Source organism: Carlito syrichta, unplaced genomic scaffold (genome assembly GCF_000164805.1).
Source record: "Carlito syrichta isolate Samal-C Ts95f unplaced genomic scaffold, Tarsius_syrichta-2.0.1 Scaffold301768, whole genome shotgun sequence".
Lineage (NCBI taxonomy): Eukaryota > Metazoa > Chordata > Mammalia > Primates > Tarsiidae > Carlito > Carlito syrichta.
The window spans coordinates 480,855-497,692 of record NW_007245864.1 but is presented as its reverse complement, the minus strand read 5'-3'; the positions used below and the strand labels follow the sequence as shown (position 1 = coordinate 497,692).

Genomic DNA, 16,838 nt, shown 5'->3' with positions numbered 1-16,838 from the left:
TGGCCACTGTACTCCAGTCTAGGCAACAGAGTGAGATCCCAACTCAAAAAAAAAAAAAAAAAAGTTAAAGCCTTCCATCTAAAATAAAGATCTGCTATTATGATCCATTTTTACTGTGTTGTCTTCTAGCCCTTTAAGACCCGTCAGTGTTATTTATTTCCGTTCTTAAGAATATCACCTTGTATCAGGTGTCTCACACTCCCACACAGCTTCAAGAGACTATCCACATATCTCTTCTCTCTCATTAGGAAAAGCAGTTCATCATTCCTCCACTCCAGCACTTTTCCCATATCACATCTTTCCTGCTTGGGTGAAATACTTTTTTCCTCTAGAAAACAACAAAATAATCCATTAGATCAAACAAACACCGTTTTCCTGGCAACCCATTGAATGTGCTCCACCGTCCCAGCTCTGGGGAGGAGGAATGAGGTCGTCTTGTGCACAGCTATTCCATGGAGATGGCGGCACAGCTATTCCATGGAGATGGCCAGGCACATGCTCAGCAGCATGTAAGAAAAGTAGGGAGCCGGGCTCGTTGGCTCAGCCTGTAGTCCCGCGCCTTTGGGAGGCTGAGGTGAGTGGATTGCCTGAGCCCGCGAGTTCGAGACCCGCCTGGGCAACTTGGTGAGACCTCATCTCTACAATAAATCAAAAATCAGCCGGGCATGGTAGCGCATGCCTGTAATTCCGGCTACTCGGAAGGCTCAGGCAGAAGGATCACCGGAGGCCAGCAGGTCGAGGCTGCGGTGGCCAGGAGCAGCCACTGCACTCTAGTCTGGGCGACAGAGTGAGACCCCAACTCAAAAAAAAGAAAATAAAAGTAGGGAGGGCATGCTCGCTTCTCCATTATTTTATCACTTTCCCATAATTTTCCTGAGAATCACAAACTACCCAATATCAACTTCCTGGCATGAAGAGCTACTCATCAACAAGGCTAAAAAGATCACCCCCTTCATAAAAATGCATACACAAAGACAAACGTCTCATCCTTGTAATTGCTAGAGCACACATCTCACCCTGATGCTTACTTGACTGCCAGATGTTGAGAAACTGAGTCTTGTGCTTCATGATCAAGTGCAGCTGTCCAACTAAAACCGTTCCATGTAGAAGGTCACTGGTAATTTTTGTGAAAACAGAGTCAGCAGCAGCCATCAACTTCTTGCCATCCTCTGTAATATTTGCTAATATTTTCTCATCAGTTCCTAATCAGATTAAGAACACAGTTACATCAGTGGCCTTCCCACCTCCCACCTCATTGCTGTTAACATGGGAATACCCAACCCCAACTTCTTGTTCTGCCCCAGCCTCCACATAATGCAGGCAACAGGCAGTATTTTCCAGATGTGCTTATCACTTCACTCGATTCTGCATTCACCCATGAAGTTTAGGTCTGAGTTCATCTCCTGAACAAATTCCTTGCTCATGAAAATGATTCCCCCAATGGTCAAAATCAGCCAAGAGAACCATATTTCTCAAATTTTGAAAACCTGTGCCCCCTTCAGTATACTAAATATAGTTCTCAGATTACATACTTTCCTTTAAAATTCCCATCTTGAGAATGGCTGCAGCAGAGTAAACTGCACCAGGGATGCAGGCATGCCCAGCAAAGGCCATCATGATGGCTTTAAGGAGACATTTCCATAGCATATGAAAATAGAGAAACATCAATGTAAGAACCTTACATCCTGCACATTTTAGTTATCTTGCAAAACTTAGGATGTAATTTTAGGGTCAATTCAGAGGGCAGAATTTTAGAATACGCTTAGTTTAACCATCAGAAGATTTATCTCCCAGTAATGTTAGAGCCATATGGCATCATGAGAAGATTAAGCTTATCTGTACCATGAAAAACAAAGACAGCAGCTTTATTAATATTTGCAAAAACTTGGAAGCAACCAGATGTCATTCAGGAGGTGAATGGATAAGCAAACTGTAGGACATTCAGACAATATAATACTATTCAGTGATAAAAAGAAGTGAGCTACCAAACTCAAATGCATATCACTAAGTGAAAGAAGCCACTCTGGAAGCCTACTGCTATAAAATTCTAACTCTACGACATTCTGGAAAAGACAAAAGGGGAGGGAGGGAGGGTGGTGGAGCACAGGGGATCTTTAGGGCAAACTGTTCTGTGAGACACCGTAATAGGGGACATATCATCACACATTTGTACAGACCCAGAGAATCTATATACAACACCAAGTGTGAATACTGCTGTAGACTATGGATTTAGTGTATCAATATCAGCTCAAATACACCATACTAATGCAGGATTTTTTTTCTTTAAATGCAGGATGTTAACAAGCGCACAGTGTGTGTGATGGGGGAGATATACAAGAACTTTCTGCTAAATTCTTCTGTAAACCGAAAAAGGCTCTTAGAAAGTCTGGATAATTTTTAAAAGCACAAATAAAATCTTTTCAAGCGAGTAGCTTTTACTTCCAATACCACACTCCCACAGCAATGACCTTATTTTATCCCTTCAACTACCCTGCCCTGTAAGGAGCTTAGCTTTTCTTGGCTATCCCTATGATCTGGTAAAACCAAGTCTCGAGGTTTTCGATCCACATCTAATGCTTTCCCACTAAAAGATCTGAATCTAATGTCTTACACATAAACTTGACTATAACATCTTTAGGGCAAGATGTATGTCTTCCTCTTTGATCACAAAACACTCAGGGCATGGAGCCAGGGTGGAAGAACCAGACAGTATAGTACTTCACTTTTTGTTAAGGTCATCAGTATTGGGTTGGACATTCTACACAGCGTGGTTTGAAAGTAAGATGCACTTGGGTTTGGATTTTAGTTCTTAGTACTTATTATCTTTGAGACTTTGGGTAAGTTACACTACCTTCTACATTTCTGTTGCCTCATCTGAAAATCGGGTGCCTTAAAGGGAACTCCCAGGAAAAAATTGTCTCAAGGGTACTGTGTCATCACAGTTGCTGGTATATAGCAGGCATTCAATCTGCTTCCTTTATCAAACATCAGCTCATCCCAGTTGAGTATCAGGTAAGCTCTTCTCCTCCTACTGTTCCCCAAGGTGAGAAGGACACCAACTCTGCTGAGCTGATGTTTCCAGCATTCCCCCCAAACATACCAAACAGTTGGAAGAGATGTTTGACATCTGGCCATGTGAGCAGGTGTTTTAAAATTGTATCCAAGTCATCCACAGCTTCCCCACTGTGTCTAGGCCAGGACTTAGTAATCACAGCAGACACAAGGGTGCCAAATTTCCGCAAATCACGATAAGAGAGACCCTCAAGGATACTGGTCTGAGACTGTAAGAAAATTAATAAAGATAAATTCAGAAGTTTTTTATTGGTTTGTTTTTACATTACAAAAGTAAGTTACCATCTGATAGCATTTCAGAAATCTATTATAACTAGTTTTACAAGGTCTCAAAAAAGCAAGATAGTCAAATACTTGATATTTCTTAAAGCATTTTCATTTCCTTGTATACAGTCTTTTAAAATTATCAGCACCAGAGATGAGAAGACACACACGCATGCATATGCACACACACACACACACACCCAGCACAGCCCAAAAGGCACACCCCTTCCTTCTGGCTCACTGCCAGTTTCTACATTTTTTTTTCCTGGACTTTCATATCATAAAAAATACCAAAAATGAATAAATCTTTGTTATACAGTTTACATTCCTGAACCCGTCTTGGAAAAAGCTACCTACAGGCCGGGTGCAGTGGCTTACACCTGTAATCCCAGCACTTTGGGAAGCTGAGGCAGGAGAATCACTTGAGCCCAGGAGTTTGAGACCAGCCTAGGCAATATAGTGAGACCTTGTCTCAACGAAGAATCAAAAAATTAGCTGGTTGTGGTTGTGTGTGCCTGTAGTCCCAACTACTTGGGAGGCTGAGTAGGATCACTTGAGTCCAGGAGTTCAAGACCAGCCAGGGCAACATAGCAAGACCTTGTCTCTATAAAAAAGTAACTGGGCCTGATGGTCTGCACCTGTATTCCCAGCTACTCGGGAAGCTGAGGTGAAAGGATTGCCTGAGCCCAGGAATCCAAGGCTGTGTTGAGCCATGATGTGCCACTGCACTTTAGTCTGGGTCATGGAGTGAGACCCAGACAAGAAAACAAAACAAAACAAAACAAAAGTATATTCTAATTTTCTTTCAAATTCTCCACCATGAAATAATGTTCTTTTTCTTTAGGTTCAAAGTTTTTGCAAAAAGTTTCAGTAATTAGTAAAAATCACAGTTAGGGTTAATTTACAATAGACACTTTCTGACATTTAAAAGGCTAAAGGAAAACCTTATCTAGCAACGTATAAAAATAATTATACAGGCCAGTCTTGGTGGCTCAGCCTGTAATCCCATGCTTTGGGAGGCCGAGGTGAGTGAATTGCCTGAGCCCGGCGGGTTTCAGACCCGCCAGGGCAACTTGGCGAGACCTCATCTCTACAATAAGTCAAAAATTAGCTGGGCATGGTAGCGCGCGCCTGTAGTTCCAGCTACTTCAAAGGCTGAGGCGGAAGGATCCCCGGAGCCCAGCAGGTTGAGGCTGCGGTGGCCGGGAGAGGCCACTGCACTCCAGTCTGGGCGACTGAGTGAGACTCTAACTCAAAATATATATATATGTATATATATATATATATATATATATACAATATGACCAAGTGGAATTTATCCCAGGGATGAATGCTTGTTTTTTTTTTTGTTGTTGTTTTTTTGAGTCGGAGTCTCACTCTGTTGCCCAGGCTGGAGTGCAGTGGCATGCTCAGGGCCACACCGCAGCTTCGACCTGCTGGCTCAAGCAATCTTTCCACCTCAGCTTCCAAGTAGCTGGAAATATAGATGCATGCCACTGTGCCCAGCTAGTTTGTTTTGTGTGTGTGTGTGTGTGTGATTTATTGTAGAGATGAGGTCTTACCAAGTTGCCTAGGCTGGTCTTGAACCCCCGGGCTCAGGCAATCCTCTTGCCTCAGCCTCCCAAAGTACAGGGATTACAGGCTGAGCCACCATACCTGGCCAAAAGCTTATTTTAACATCAATTATCAGTTAATATCAATAGATTAAAAATCACATGATCATTTCAACAGACATGGAAAAAGCATCTGACACAAATTCAACTCTCTTTTAGGATTAAAAACACAACAAACTAGGAACTTCCTCAACCTGATAACAGATGTCTATAAAAAACCCACAGTTAGCATCATACCTAGTAGTGAAAGACTGAAAGCTTTCCCTTAAGATCAGGAACAAGACAAGGATGTCCACTTTTGCCACTTCTACTCAATATGGTACTAGAGGTACTAGCCATAGAAATCAGGCAAGAGAAAGAAATAAAAGGCTTTCAGACTGGAAAGGAAGATGTAAAATTGTACCTGTTCACAGATAACATGATCTTATATATAGAAAATCTTAAAGATTTCTTTGTCTCTCTCTCTCTCTCTCTCTCTCTCTCTCACACACACACACACACACACACACACACACACACACACACTATTAGCAAAGTCTCAGGATACAAGATACAAGGAGCAGCTGAATTTCTATACACTAGCAATGAACAATGTAGAAATGAAATTAAGAAAACAATTCCAGTTATAATAGCATCCAAAAAAAGTATTTAGATATAAATTTAACAAATGAAGTACAAAACTTAAACTCTGAAAACCATAAAACATGGTTGAAATACATTAAAGTTTTAAATAAATAAAAAATATTCCATGTTCACAGATAAGACTGAATTTTGTTAAGATGGCAATACTCCCAAATTGATCTATACATTCAACGCCACCCTTATCCAAATCCCAGCTGACTTCCTCGTAGAAACTTGCAAGCTGACTCCAAAATTCTTATAAAGTTGTAAAGGAACCAGAATAGTCAAAACAGTCCTGAAAAAAGAACAAAGTAGGAGGACTCACACTTCCTGATTTCAAAACTTACTAGAAAGTGATGGTAGTCAAAAACAGTGGTATCAGCACAAGAATAGCCATATAGATAAATAAATAGAACTGAGAATCTAGAAATAAACACATATAAGTATGGTCAACAGATTTTTGACAAGAGTGCCAAGATCATTCAATGGGGGAAAGTATAGACCCTTCAACAAACAGTGCTGGGACAACTGGATGTCCATATGCAAGAGTGAAACCGGACCCTTATCTGACAATATTTACAAAAAGTAACTCAAAATGGATCACAGGCCTAAATGTGGGAGCTAAAACTATAAAATGCTTAGAAGAAAACATACAAGTAAATTTCCATGATGCAGGATTTGGCAAAGGATTCTTAGACACTAAAAGTACATGTAACAAAAGAAAAAAATAGATATAATGGACTTCATCAAAATTAGACTTCTGTGCTTCAAAAGACACCATCAAGAAAGTTAAAAAAACAACCCATAGAAAGGGAGAAAATGTTTGAAAATCATATATCTGACAAGGGACTTTCATGTGGAATATAAAAGTAACACTTACAACTCAATAATAAAAAGATGAATAACTCAATTTAAAAATGGACCAAAGATCTCAACAGACATTTTTCCAAAGATGTAGACACATTCAATAAGTATATGAAAAGTTGCTTGATATCATTATTACCAGAGATATGCAAGTAGAAACCATAATTAGATACCACTTCACATCCACTAGGATGGATAGAATCATAAAGCTAGACAAGAGTTGGTGAGGATGTAGAGAAATCGGAGCCCTCACACACTGCTGGTGGGAATGTACATGGTCCAGTTGCTTTGGAAACCACTCTGACAGTTCTTCAAACAGTTAACACATGACCCAGCAATTCCACTCCTTTATACCCAAAAGAAATGAAAGCATTTGTCCACACTTAAAGTTGTACACTAATGTTTACAGAAGCATATTTATAATATCCAAAAGGTAGAGACAACCCAGATTTCCATTAGTAGACAGGTGGATAAGCAAAATATAGTCTACCTATACAATGGAATATTATTTGGCTATGAAAAGAAACAAAGTACAAGTTGACCATTCCTATCCAAAAATCGAAAATCCCAAATACTCCATAATCTAAACCTTTTGAAGCACCAACATGATGCCCCAAGTGGAAAATTCCACACATTAGTACTTAACTTTGTTAAATATATAACTTTGTTATATATTTAAAATATATAAAAATACCAGCCGGGCTCGGTGGATCAGCCTGTAATCCTGCACTTTGGGAGGCTGAGGTGAGTGGATTGCCTGAGCCCGTGGGTTCGAGACCCGCCTGGGCAACTTGGCAAGACCTCGTCTCTACAATAAATCAAAAACTAGCCGGGCGTGATAGCGCATGCCTGTAGTTCTAGCTACTTGGAAGGCTGAGGCGGAAGGTTCATCTGAATCCAGCAGGTCAAGGCTGTGAGTCCATGAGTGTGCCACTGCACTCTAGCCTGGGTGACAATAAGGCTCCAACTCAAAAAAATAAAATATATAAAAATACCTTCAGGCTGCATGTATAAGGTAGATATGAAACAAATGAATCTCATGGCTAGACTTGGGTCCCATTTCCAAGATATCTCATCATGTAAATGTATATGCAAATATCCCCAAATTTGAAAACATCCAAAATCCAAAATGCTTCTTGTCCCAAGCATTTTGGTTAAGTATTCTTAACCAAAACGTACTTACTTATGTACAAAATGTACAGTACTTAATCTGTACTGACACATGCTATAACATGGATGGATTTTTAAACCATTATGCTCAGTGAAATAAGTCATACACAAAGACTATATACCACATGACTTCATTCTTATGACAGGCCAGAATAGAGAAAGCTACAGAGACCAGACAGTAGATCAGCGATTGCTTAGGGCTGAAAGGGTGAGGAGGGTAGCTGGAGGGGAGGAGGGTGAAGGCTAAAGGGGACAGGGTTTCTTTTTGAAGTGATGAAAATGTTCTATTATTGACTGTGGTGGTGATAGTACATATCTGTGAATATATCAAAACCCACTGAATTGGACCTTTCAACAGGTAAACTGGTATACGAATGATATCTCAATAAAATGTTCATCAAAAAAGGAAAACCTTATAAAAATTATTCATCACTTTTAAAAACAGAATCCTTTGGTGTTGCTGGAAGACAATGACCTCAATGTCTTGGAACTCCTCCTGGCCAGCACCGAGACCTGGCCTGTGCAGGGCTTAAGGTATCTGTTTGAAACACAAGCACAGGAGCCAGGATGAGCAGGGAACTTCATCATGTAGCATTGCCTGGGAGACTGTTCCTGCCAGGTAGTGGGGTAGAATCTCTTCCCATTTTGTAGGAAAAACTGAATAAATTGATAGAATCTTTTCAACTTCATGCATTTTCTTTCCATAAACATTTTGCCAACCTTTGGTGTCTTTTACTGCATACCTGCTAAGCAAGTGTTACCAGACAGTAAGGCCACCAGAAACCATGATAATAACAGGGACGTGTGAGGGCAGCCTGCAAGGTTGATTTGATGTCACACAGGAGTAGATGTGATTTCACATGGCATACACAATAACAGTCATCTAAGTAGCAGGAAACTGAGCGGCATTTCAAGGAGTCAGTAGAAAGTACTGGATTTCAGCGCCACGACCCTTGGCAAGGGAGGGAGAATGCCCACTTCCCACTCTGAATCAGCAGAGGGTCTCAGAACCAGCGGGTGCTTCCTAGTCTCTAGCTGGCCAACGACAGAACACAGCTATGAACCCCAATCCATGCCCTAGGAGAAGAGGCTGGTCACCTGGCAGGCAGAGCTCACAGCTTCAATGACACACTTCTCGAAGCACTTGGCGACACTGTCCTCCAAGCCCGCGGTGTCCCAGTAAATGCTGCAGTAGGCAGAGATCTGGGAGAGAGGCCTCTCCTGCAAAAATAGAAGGTGAGGTTTTAAGAGCTCTTGGATGTCATGCTCCAATCCCCTGTGGTATGAAAGTGCCCTGGTTATTTTTACCTTCCTACCTATGCTAAGCATATCCTCTCTGTATCCCCCTGCTGGACCAGCAGAGCTAAAATTAAAAGAATCCCCTTGCCCACGCTTGCAGAAAAAATTAAAAGAATCTCTTTGCCCACTTTGGCAGAAAAAGCACCTCACACAGCAGCTTGCAAAAACAGGTACATCTAGAGAAATAAGTCATTTTTCCTTGCTTCTGTTTTCCTAAAAAGTTCCCTTTAACAGTTACATATAAAACTCTCACATCATGTAAAAACTAACTTTCCCAAGGTCATAGGCCTTCATTCAAAATCAAGGGCATGTCTGAGTTTGCTCCACTCATTCTTGCATTCCATGAGGTTCTAGTCACCAACAGGCCACTTGGAGTTGCTGCATGTGGGTGGTCTCGACCCTGTATGTGCCTGGGGTTCCCATAATGACAAGATCCTGTGCCCTTGCTATTCTCTGGAATAGCACAATAAAACTTTGAAATGCTCTTCTAGGGTCAGACTATCAAGGCTGGATCAGAAACAGAAGTACAGAGTTGCAATTCACCCCTGCACAGGGAGAAGCTGTCCCCTCAGAGGCATCATTACTATCTCTTGGTTGTTGCTATTGGTCTGGTGTTATCTAACTTTCCTTCACTCCCTGAAAAGAATGTCCCCATCTTTCGGTACCTGCTTGAGCCTCCCTTCCATGTCTCCCAGCAACGACTCCTTCCAGCCATGCTCTGCGGGGAAGTGTATTTCCACCAGCCGCCTCCAGACCTGCAAAGCCCACACACAAGTCACAACCACTATGATAACTAAATGCCACAGTGTGATCCTACCAAAAGAGAAAGACAGACAGAACATTATGGTAATACAAAGGGTGGGGGACTGCAGGGACGCCTGGGCTCTCCCATCTTTGCCACAAGTGACCTATATGAGTGGCAAGTCATAGCAGCCAAGGTCAGCATTTTGGACCAGAGTCCTGACAGGACCAGGGGCCAGTATAGCCTTTCCCAGGGGCTTTTCATTCTGAAAGGATTTCCCTCTAATGTTTTATTTTGAAAAATGCCAAACTTATGAAAGGTCATAAGAACAGCGCACCACCACCCATGTCCTTTTAACTCTAGTCTGGAGTTGTTAATATTTAATACAACTGCTATCTCTCATTCTCCACAATCCTAGTGCAGGTGTCATGCTAAGGACAGTGATTGTGGAGAGGACACAATCCTCTAAGAGGTGGTCCTCATCCATATTCTCCCGGCTGTCCATGGCATGTCCTGTTTGGATCCAGGATCCAACCTGGGGACGCACACTGCATTTAGCTATCACATCTCTTTTCTAGAAGAGTGTCTAGTCTTTTTTTTTCCTTTTTCTTTTTTTATTATACTGACAATTTTAAAAAGGTAAGGCCTACTGTTTAGTAGACTGTCATCTCTCAACCTGATTTGTCTCATAATTTTCTCATGATTTGATTCAGATTAAAATAGTTTTGGCAGGAACACTATGTGGTTGAACCACAAGAAAATGCACATTCTGTAGACCAGGTGTGGTTGAACTTCCAAACCTTCATACAGCTGCCCCACCTAACACTCAAGGATGTTGGCACACCTTGAGCTTGACATTAAGGGGCCCGTGAGATCAGTTTGTAACATCAGGGCTCCCTTCTCCATGGTGAACCGTATTAGGACATAGCATCTCCCCAAATCTCGGTTACCTCTTTTGTAAAACCAGGATTAACAACAGGACTTACCTCAAAGTAGGTGTTTAATTACGTTTCAATTATTTTTTTAACCTTATTACTGAATTTAACTCAGAATCATTCTCTCACATCAGTGGATCAACAACTATCCTTAACTCACACTTCATGCTGGAGGGATTATACAATTCAAAATCTTGAAATAATATTTAATAACTCAATTTTGTTTTGGTGCAATTTAAGTCTGTTAGTCTGAAACTTAACACAGTAACTGGAGAAAGATTTTCTTGTTCTTTAATTGAAAGTCACAAGCTGCGGGGTGCAGCAGATATTTGGGAGTCCCACATATTCGAGAGGCTGAGGTGAGGCTTGAAGGCTGCAGTGAGCTATGATGGTATCTTTGCACTCTGGCCTGGGCAACCGAGCTAGACTCTTTTTCTTTAAAAAAAAGTCACAAGTTGAAATTTGTAAATTTCCTTCTTGACAGAAAATAGACACTGACATGGAGGCCCAGGTCCCATTAAGAAATAGAGAAAAGTCTGGAAGTTAACTGTGAGCCATAGATGCCAGTTACTGCCCCAGGTGGATGAAACAAGGAGAAACTGCTGCCGTTTCTGAGTCCCTTTCGTTGACTTAAGCTCACAGAGCTACCGCCAACCCTGTTTACCAAATCCAACAGCTCTTCTTAGTCCTCATCTGTACTTTTCTGTATCCATGATTCTGCTCAATACCTCTCGACAAAAATCCTCCCTACTTCCCAACCTTTTCGTGGTTGATTTCTCTTTTCAGCTGTCTATTTCTCATATACAGACAGTTTTGCCCAGTTTCCCTTTCAAACGTCTCTTCCTTTCATCTCTTCCTCCCATCTCCAATGTCATAAACCTAATTCATAATCCCAGTACTAAAACAGAAACGAGATGTTCCTCCCTGCAAGCTGATGCCTCAAAGTGCCTTTCCTGATGTGGTCCCCCATCACCACCATCACCAAGTGGATGACTGCCCAGCCAGCAGGCTAGGCAGGCAGCACGGCAGTACTTTCCACCTGACATCTCTTACCCATCTCAGCAACCATCAGGTGAGCAAAAACAGCCTTATTTTGCAGGTGCAGAATTGATGCTCCGGCGAAGGCTGACAACTGGCCCCCAGCTACCAGACTGTGACCACAAACTGAGGTCACAATGAATCATGACCACATCCCATCCCTACTCAGAAGTCTTCAGCAAAACTTACCTCAATTTCCTCAGAATAAGTGAATGAGATAGTTGAAATATAGCTATGCTTCAACATGTTTTCTTTAAAAATTTCTCGGAGCCAACTTCTAGTAGCAGCAAGAGTACCCTGGAAGACTGTTTTGACTGAATTCTTTGCAGTTTTGTTTCCTTGTCCTTCTGTAGAATCCTGTTAGCATATAAGAGATAGAGTTGATGCCTCTTCTACACTGTGGATGCAAATGTTTTCAGTCAGACATGACATTCCTGCTTTGCCTCTGGCATTCATAGTGGACGATCAGAAGGCAGCTATGCTGGAACACACAGGCCTCTGCAGAAGCCCGCTTTTTAAAAGCACTTTAACTTCCCCAGAACTTTTTGGTTCATCCTGAAAGTGGGTGATATGGGAGAAAAGTGAGGAGGGAAGGAATGGTGTCACTGTCCTCTGACCAAATGTCCCCAGGCAGTAAAAGCCCAGGCAGACTCTGCCCGGCCAACAAGCAGACTCCCAGGCCTGAGGAAGTGTGATCGCATGCTCTCCAGACTGGGTGAGGAAAAAAGTACTCCCAAAGCACCAAGGTGCCACAGAAGCCCAGATGAGTATGTCATCCCAACTCTCCAGTCCTGGCTCCTCGGTGACAGCTAACAGTTAGACTGTTGGCAGGATGTAAACCTGAGTCCACTTCCCATAGCTGTTTTCTTTCGGTGAGGTGGCACCCTTACTCCTGCCACCCCATCTCCACCAGCAGACCCACAGCCTCTAATCACGCCTCCCTCCTTCCTTCCTTCTTTCTGCCTCCCTTCCTCCACCTTTCCTCATCAGAAGCACCTTCACCAAGAAGCATATATAGCTCAAGCACTGGGGACTCTACTCCTCCTGGGAGGCACCCTCATAGTTTCTGTATTCATTTATGTTCTTTTACTAAAACAGAGACCCGCAAATCATCTAAGTGTCAGTAACCAGCAAACCTGGATCTGCTCGTGTCCCTCCCGACACTCTGTGGGAAGCAACCTGTGGCACTCTGCCTCAAGACTGGGGAGATATGGCAGACACACTGTGGCTGTAAGGAACCGACCAAAAGTGCCCCCATGTGAATGGTGAATGGTCCGTGGACAGACAGAAAAATATAGGACCATTAACTATGACAATTGCCAGGATGGAAAGATACAGGAAGGTGTTTTTAAAGCATATAAAAGGGGGTGGGAAGAAAGTGCTGCCATGAAGGATGAGACCTGGCTGGCTGGGGCTGGGGAGGGAATCATCAGCAGTTCCCAACTGAAAATGGAACAGGTACTTACTTAAGGTCCCCAAAAGGCCCAGCACATTCTAGAAAAACCCAGAAGAAAGCCGGGCTTGGTGGCTCAGCCTTTAATCCCGTGCTTTGGGAGGCCGATGTGAGTGAACTGCCTGAGCCCGCGGGTTCGAGACCCCCCTGGGCAACTTGGCGAGACCTCATGTCTACAATAAATCAAAAATTAGCTGGGCGTGGTAGTGTGTACCTGTAGTTCCAGCTCCTTGGAAGGCTGAGGCGGAAAGATTGCTGGAGCACAGCAGGTCGAGGCTGCGGTGGCCGGGAGTGGCCACTGCACTCTCCAGTCTGGGTGGCAGAATGAGACTCCAACTCAAAAAAAAAAAACAAACAAAAGAAAAACCCAGAAGCCCCAGTATGGTGTGTCTGTTCTTTGTGATCTGGCCCTTGCTGAGACTCAATTTCATCCCCAGGAAATCCCTGAACTTGAAAGATGGCTCTAGTCACACACAACTCATCTTTGCATACCCTGCACTTGGCACAGGGCTGGGCAGAGATGGTCAAGAATTAGGAACTGAATGGACCACCTTTCAAGCAGCTGGGCTTCTTGGGTTCTAGAGGCTGCAGATCCACTCTAGAACCCAACACTGTACTCTCCACCAAATGTCCTGTCAATCCTGTAACTGTGATAGCAGCATCCAACCAAAAGGATTTTAACCCTTTCCCTGCTGGGGAAAGGATAGCTGCTGGCAGTGCTTATGGCTGCAGCATTTGCCTCAAGATTGAAAAAACAAAAGAAGAGAAGAAAATAACAAAACATAGTAATTATTAATTATCTTTTTGTTTTTAGTAATTCTCATTAGGATTAGAGACAAGTTCTGTTTAGAAATAACTCTAAGAACAGTTTTCATATTTTATTTTCACATTGAAAACCAGTCAGATTTGCTTCAGCCTCAAAGAGTGTGATTATGTAAAATTAAATGAACATGGCAGCCAGCTGCACTTTTTTTTTTTCTAAATGGGTAAAGGGTTGGTTAAATACTCATAACAGATGCTTTGTTTAATTTTAGTACTGCAAAGGATTTTTTTGTTTGCCTTTATGGCACAGGTAGAATGTTTTGACCATAACGTGGATGAGACTAATCTGAGATCCCAACTAGCATTTAGAATACTTATTTTTGCAGAAAATATATTCTAACTAACAAATTCCTTAAACACACTTTATTTGGAAGTTGGCACTTTCCTATGACAGTTTCAAAAGTACTCACTCCAGAAGAAAGTGATCATCTTACCGGTAATACTTATTAAAGTATGTATGTAGTATTTATTTATTAATTTATTTATTTGCTAACTGCCATTCTGGTCTGACATCTGTGGTATTTTAAAAAAGGAAAACTGAAATGAAGGAAAGTTAAAATATAGACTTAATTGTTTTATATTATTGAAGTCACAGTTCTGACTTACAGTAAAAAACAGGCTGGGTGAAGAGGTTCATACCTGTTATCTCAGCACTTTGGGAGGCAGAGACAGGAGGACTGTCTGAGCCCAGGGTTTCAAGATCAACCTGGGCAACTTGGCAAGACCTCATCTCTACAAAAGATTTAAAAATTAGCCAGGTATGGTGGTGACATCTATAATTCCAGCTACTTGGAAGGCTGACGTAGAAAGATCACCTGAGCTCAGCAGGTCAAGGCCCTGGTAGCCATGAGCGTGCCACTGTACTCCAGTCTGGGCAACAGAGTGAGACTCTGAATCAAACATTAAAAAAAAATTAAAAAACAAATGGTCAGCCTAAATAGAAAATCACAACATCACTTTCAAATTTAAGCTCATAAACTCAAGTGGGTGAATGCTGCACAGAGATGAAAACATGAGCAACCATCCATGCAACAAAGATTGATCTCAGAGACATGATGCTGAGAGAAGAAAGTCAGACACAGAGGCTCAAAACTCGAAGGCAGGCAAAACAGACCTATGATGGTGGAACTTAGAACAGTGATTCCCTTCAGAAGGGACATGAAGGGAGGGGCACAGAGGAGTGGGGTGATCCTGCAGTCTGATCCTAGACACGGTGTGTGCCTAGGGACAGATGTGCACCGTCAGGCACTTGGCTACCGTGTTCAAGCTACAATGTAAAGAAGAATGCTAAAGGGGAAAGACTGTGCCTGGACAGAGAGGGAAACAGTCCCCAAAACTCTCCATGAACAACAGAATCAAGGAAAAAAGAAAGGTCATCTTCTCAGCGAGGCCTTGCCTGACTTCCTGACCCTGCACCATTCCTTTAATTTCCCCATGGCCATCTGATGGGCTGACATTAACTCTCTTCCTCCTTCCGGAGAGAGCTCAAGGAGATAGGAGCACAGACCATGGCTCACTGAGATACCCTCAACACACAGAATGGAACCTGGCATCAAGCAGGTGCCTAACCTGAATCAATCACTCCATCTCATTCCAGCACCCTAGAATTTGTCTGTTTCCTTTTGCCATTGAAACTACTTGAAATTTCATACTTATCCTGGGTACAATATTACACGCATTAATTCCACTTACCTCTAGAGGTAGAAGTATGATAATTCTGCAAACAATCTCAGCAGATAAAGCAAGCATCTCATAAAACTTCCGGTGCTTGGTAATGCTGCAGATAGTCTCATGGAGTTTCAGGCACACAGTCAGGTAGGACTGAAACAAGGTCTCCTCAGGAATCCTAACCCACAAAGAGTTAAAAGAAATCACTGAAGTAATTTAGGAGAAATGAGAAAACAGTATCTATTATTGATGACCAGTCTCTTCCTTTTAAAATAACTACCAGTAAGGTATCTGTTTGATCTCATCTAGGTTAACATCTGGAAAAAAACAGATGGAAATAAGCCAAAATCTCAGCGCACATATTTACTATTTCCCCCTTTTAGAAAAAAACTAAATTACTACATTAGTAACCTGAAAAGGGAAGTGGCCACGTACTGATTTATAACCTTCCTGTTATGACGGCAAATCGGGGGAACAGTCAGTCGGGGTAATCAGTAAGACACCCGGAGCCATGAATAAGAGAGAGGCTACATTCTACTTTTCTACTTACTTGTTTTGATAAGCCTCCAGCAAGTGCAACAGCATTTTTAAAATGTTCTCAATATCCTAGGGCAGTGAAGGAAAGAAAAATAGAAGAGATTCAACCATGACACCACTGTCCCTGCTAAAACAGAGCTGAAAAAATCCAAAATAATATACAAATGTTTCTCTTCCTAGAAACAAATTTAAAGTGTTCACATATTAATCTTATATCTTTCACAAATAAAACTCAGGATTTAAAATGATACCATTGGCTGGGCTTGGTGGCTCAGCCTGTTAATCCCAGCACTTTGGGAGGCTGAGGCAAGTGGATTGCCTGAGCCCATGGGTTCAAGGCCAGCCCGGGCAACTTGGCAAGACCTCGCCTCTACTATAAATCAAAAAATTAGCCGGGCATGATAGCATGCACCTGTAGTTCCAGCTACTTGGAAGGCTAAGGCGGAAGGATCGCCAGAGCCCAGCAAGTCGATGCTGGGGTGGCCGTGAGTGTACCTCTGCATTCCAGCCTGGGTGACAGAGTGAGACTCTAACTTAAAAATAAATAAATAAATAAAATAAAAAATAAAATTATACCATTTTATTCACCCCCAAAACGTGAAAGGATCCCGTGCCTTGGGAGGCTGAGGTGAGTGGACTGCCTGAGCCCGTGGGTTCGAGACCCGCTTGGGAAAATTGGTGAGACCTCATCTCTACAATAAAAATCAAAAAATTAGCCAGGCGTGGTAGCACACGCCTGT

General features: G+C 42.3%; 1 protein-coding gene across 1 annotated transcript in view; it reads right to left on the bottom strand.

The window, feature by feature from the left end:
* Positions 1-16,838, bottom strand: part of RNF213 (ring finger protein 213) — a gene marked incomplete at its 3' end in the record, with an annotated part of 99,569 nt that overhangs the window by 29,458 nt on the left and 53,273 nt on the right. The window contains exons 12-19 of the mRNA XM_021710966.1: positions 16,112-16,167; positions 15,586-15,739; positions 11,808-11,975; positions 9,569-9,658; positions 8,703-8,825; positions 3,101-3,281; positions 1,029-1,202; positions 179-328 (exon numbers count right to left, since the gene is read on the bottom strand). Coding sequence (XP_021566641.1) covers positions 179-328; positions 1,029-1,202; positions 3,101-3,281; positions 8,703-8,825; positions 9,569-9,658; positions 11,808-11,975; positions 15,586-15,739; positions 16,112-16,167 — 1,096 coding nt within the window. The remainder of the gene's footprint in view (positions 1-178; positions 329-1,028; positions 1,203-3,100; positions 3,282-8,702; positions 8,826-9,568; positions 9,659-11,807; positions 11,976-15,585; positions 15,740-16,111; positions 16,168-16,838) is intronic.